The sequence below is a fragment of the Plasmodium cynomolgi genome, chromosome 3, assembly GCF_000321355.1.
Source record: "Plasmodium cynomolgi strain B DNA, chromosome 3, whole genome shotgun sequence".
Taxonomy (NCBI): Eukaryota; Apicomplexa; class Aconoidasida; order Haemosporida; family Plasmodiidae; genus Plasmodium; species Plasmodium cynomolgi.
In genome coordinates this window covers 946,418-949,517 of record NC_020397.1, presented here as the reverse complement: position 1 = coordinate 949,517, position 3,100 = coordinate 946,418, and the positions used below count along the sequence as shown (strand labels likewise).

Here is a 3,100-nt window from a genome sequence, read left to right as displayed (position 1 = left end):
AAAAAAAAATAAAAAAAAACTTACATTTTGAAGAAGCTAGAAATGAATGAGCAAAAGAACAATTCGACTTCAACCCTGCATTTCCAAAAAGATGACAAATGTAAACAAGTTTCTCACACTGCGATAACGATTTGGCAACTTTGAGGACATTCCAAATGAAAAGCTTTTCATTTTTTAGTAATTTTTTTATGTACGCCCTTATGTGCTACTGGAAATACCCTGATGCGGTGGGTCCCAAACAAAATGAACATTACAAATGTTTACCCTTTTAAGCTTCCCTTCATTTTGATTTAAAAAAGGGGAACTTCGTAACAGTAGAGCATAATATAAATACATACTTATTTAACCTATTCTGTGATTATACCCCATTTTCAGAACAACTCCCAAAAAGCGTACTATAGAAAGGACACCATTGTCACATTAGGCGTGAGACATAGGAGATTGTTAATGGAAGAAGCAGATGAACATTTTCAACAAAGATGCCCACCATTAAAGGGTAAAATTCAAAATTTACTAAAAGGAGATGTTCAAATATTTCGACATCGCTTGGACGAATTAAAACAGGATGACTCTTCTCGAAAGGAATTCAACCCATTCATAACTGATTGTCTATTTCAAAAAAAAGTTGAATCATCAAAGGAGGTATGTAATAAAAAAACCTTGGATACATTCGATTCTACAATCAATTATTACGACCCATTTGATGCGTTAAAGGGTGATTATGACGAGGGCTCTAAAAAAACGCTGGATGATTCAAAACGTGATGATAGTAGCGAAACAGAAGAAGAAGAGGAAAGGCAAAAGAGTTTCGACTCACTGGAACATCCCTCTCAAGGAAAAAAAAAAAGTGCGTCAATAATGCCTACATTTTTAAAAGAACTGGATGACCACTTTGAATTCGAAATGTATTACTTTCTAAAAGGTATGTCAAATGCCAATCCGTATTTTATGAAGGGTCAGGGTAAATTTCAAAAATTAGCACATTCTATGAAAAGATACAAGTTATTTCTTCCTCTATTCGCAATTCCGTTAGCTTCGTTTGTATTAAAAATGACCTACACAATTGCAAAGGGCATTCTTCCGTCTTCGTTTTCATTATTTGCTTCTTACTCCTCTATACTCCTTGCGGGCGTAGCTGCCATAATGGCATTATACTATCTTTACAAAATAGTAAAAATATACTATATAGGTCACGTTTTCAAAAAATTCAACAATTCTATTATCGGCGTACAGAATTTACATCCCAAAAAAGACGTTCTTCTCATAAGTCTTTAAAATAAGACCCGTACAACGCTGTATGCAATTCATTTTATTATTTTCACACAACATTATGTTCTGCGCAAAATTCCTATGTATACACCATTACGTTCTTTTTAGTAGGTCGCTAACTTTTTGTTCCTATTTTTGCGATAAATGCTTACACGTAATTTCTTTTTTTTTTTTTTTTTAGTAATAAATAAAATTATACCACTGATACATTTTGGGGCATTCGTGAAAGTCTGTTTTCTGCAAAAAAAAAAAAAATTTCTGCGTTGTTTTTGTGTACACTTTTTAAGGGCTTTATTACATTATTAAACAATGTTTGATATTGTTACTACTGCAGAACTGTGTAGGTATAAAATTTAATCGCTGCAATTTTTAACGCAAAAATGTGTGTCCATGAAGTAGAAATCTTCGTCGTTCGATGATTCTCAGCGCCAGTGGTCGCGGCCTAAGTTGCGCAATTTTGACATTTTGACATTTTGACATTTTTCCGTAACACCCCGCAAGACATGGTTAGGATTTCTGAAAGAAATGTCGAATCGCGCTTTGAAGCGAGTGCGTTGCTTCCCATGCCACGTAGCGTTTAAAAAAAGACTATATATTTTTTTTTTATCCACATCAATACATTTATTTCATGGAAATATCCACACCATTCATTTGTGCTTCAAAACCAAATTGATCTTCGTCTGTTTACGTGCTCAACACGTGCGCATATCACAAAATATACATTTTAATAAACTACATAACCAATAACGACATTTTATATGTACCTACCATTTTTATTTTTACAAGTTATATTATTAAAATAATTTTTTTTTTTTTTTTGCGTTTTTAAATAATACGTAAAGTTTAACTGAATTTTTGTTTATATAGTACACATAAATTAGTGTTAACAAATGACGTCATAGCAACATAAGATGCATAATTACATGGCACAGACGTGTTTATTATTAGGGAGAAAAAAAAAACAATGAAGTCAAATAAACAAAAGCATTACTTTAATAAGATAAAATTTCATCGTAAAAAATATAATAAAAAGACAAAAGGTGTTTGTTATTAAGTGCATATATAGACATATATATGCGGCATGTTAATATATTTACTTTAAAAAAAAAAAATAATGGTTCTACCTTCCCTCCTGTTTGTTACGTAATTCTCATGCATGTGAAAAATAAAAAAATGTCATCAGAAGTATATATACCACATACTCATGTATACAAGTTAATAATTTTTTCCTAACATTCCTGGGTGTTTATCTTTTTACAGTCCAAGTGGATTAAAAAAATCGTATGCGTAACACGATCATATTAATCCACCTACTAGCGCTATGTATACTATTTCCGTTCACACATCTTGTTAAACATTCATCCTTCTAACTTCGTGCGCTGAAATGCGTGTTTGTCTACTGCATTACTACATGGAGTTTTCTCATGATATCATCATTATTTGGTTCTACTTTGTTTTAATTTTTCCTAAGGTGTAAATTTGTTTGCTTCGTCCCATTAACGCTCTTAGCATATCTTCTTTACAACATTCCATACGCGTTTGATCCAAGATGAATGTACACAAATGCATAAAACGGGGGGTCCCCTGTAACATTTGAATGCTGCGTCGTGAAACTGATGTCCTCGACCTACCACCGCTTCACATTAGTATACTTCCCTCTAAGACAATAATATTTTTGCACATTTTACATTCTGGTTATTTTGTACTAACCCGATAATTCCTCGGATGAACAAAAACAAAAGAGAAAATTTACTCAGAAATGATAATGCAAATATTCCTTGCCTCTTTTTATTGAAAAATGCGCTGTGGAACACAATTCTTCTCACGCACT

The 3,100-nt window shown here is 32.5% G+C and overlaps 1 protein-coding gene across 1 annotated transcript; it reads left to right on the top strand.

The window, feature by feature from the left end:
* Window positions 1-243: 243 nt before the first annotated feature.
* On the top strand, window positions 244-1,275 carry PCYB_033010 (hypothetical protein; the record flags this gene model as incomplete). Its single annotated transcript, XM_004220973.1, has 2 exons — window positions 244-258; window positions 376-1,275. 2 exons carry the CDS (start codon window positions 244-246, stop codon window positions 1,273-1,275), a joined length of 915 nt encoding a protein of 304 aa, XP_004221021.1.
* Between the last annotated feature and the right edge of the window lie 1,825 nt (window positions 1,276-3,100).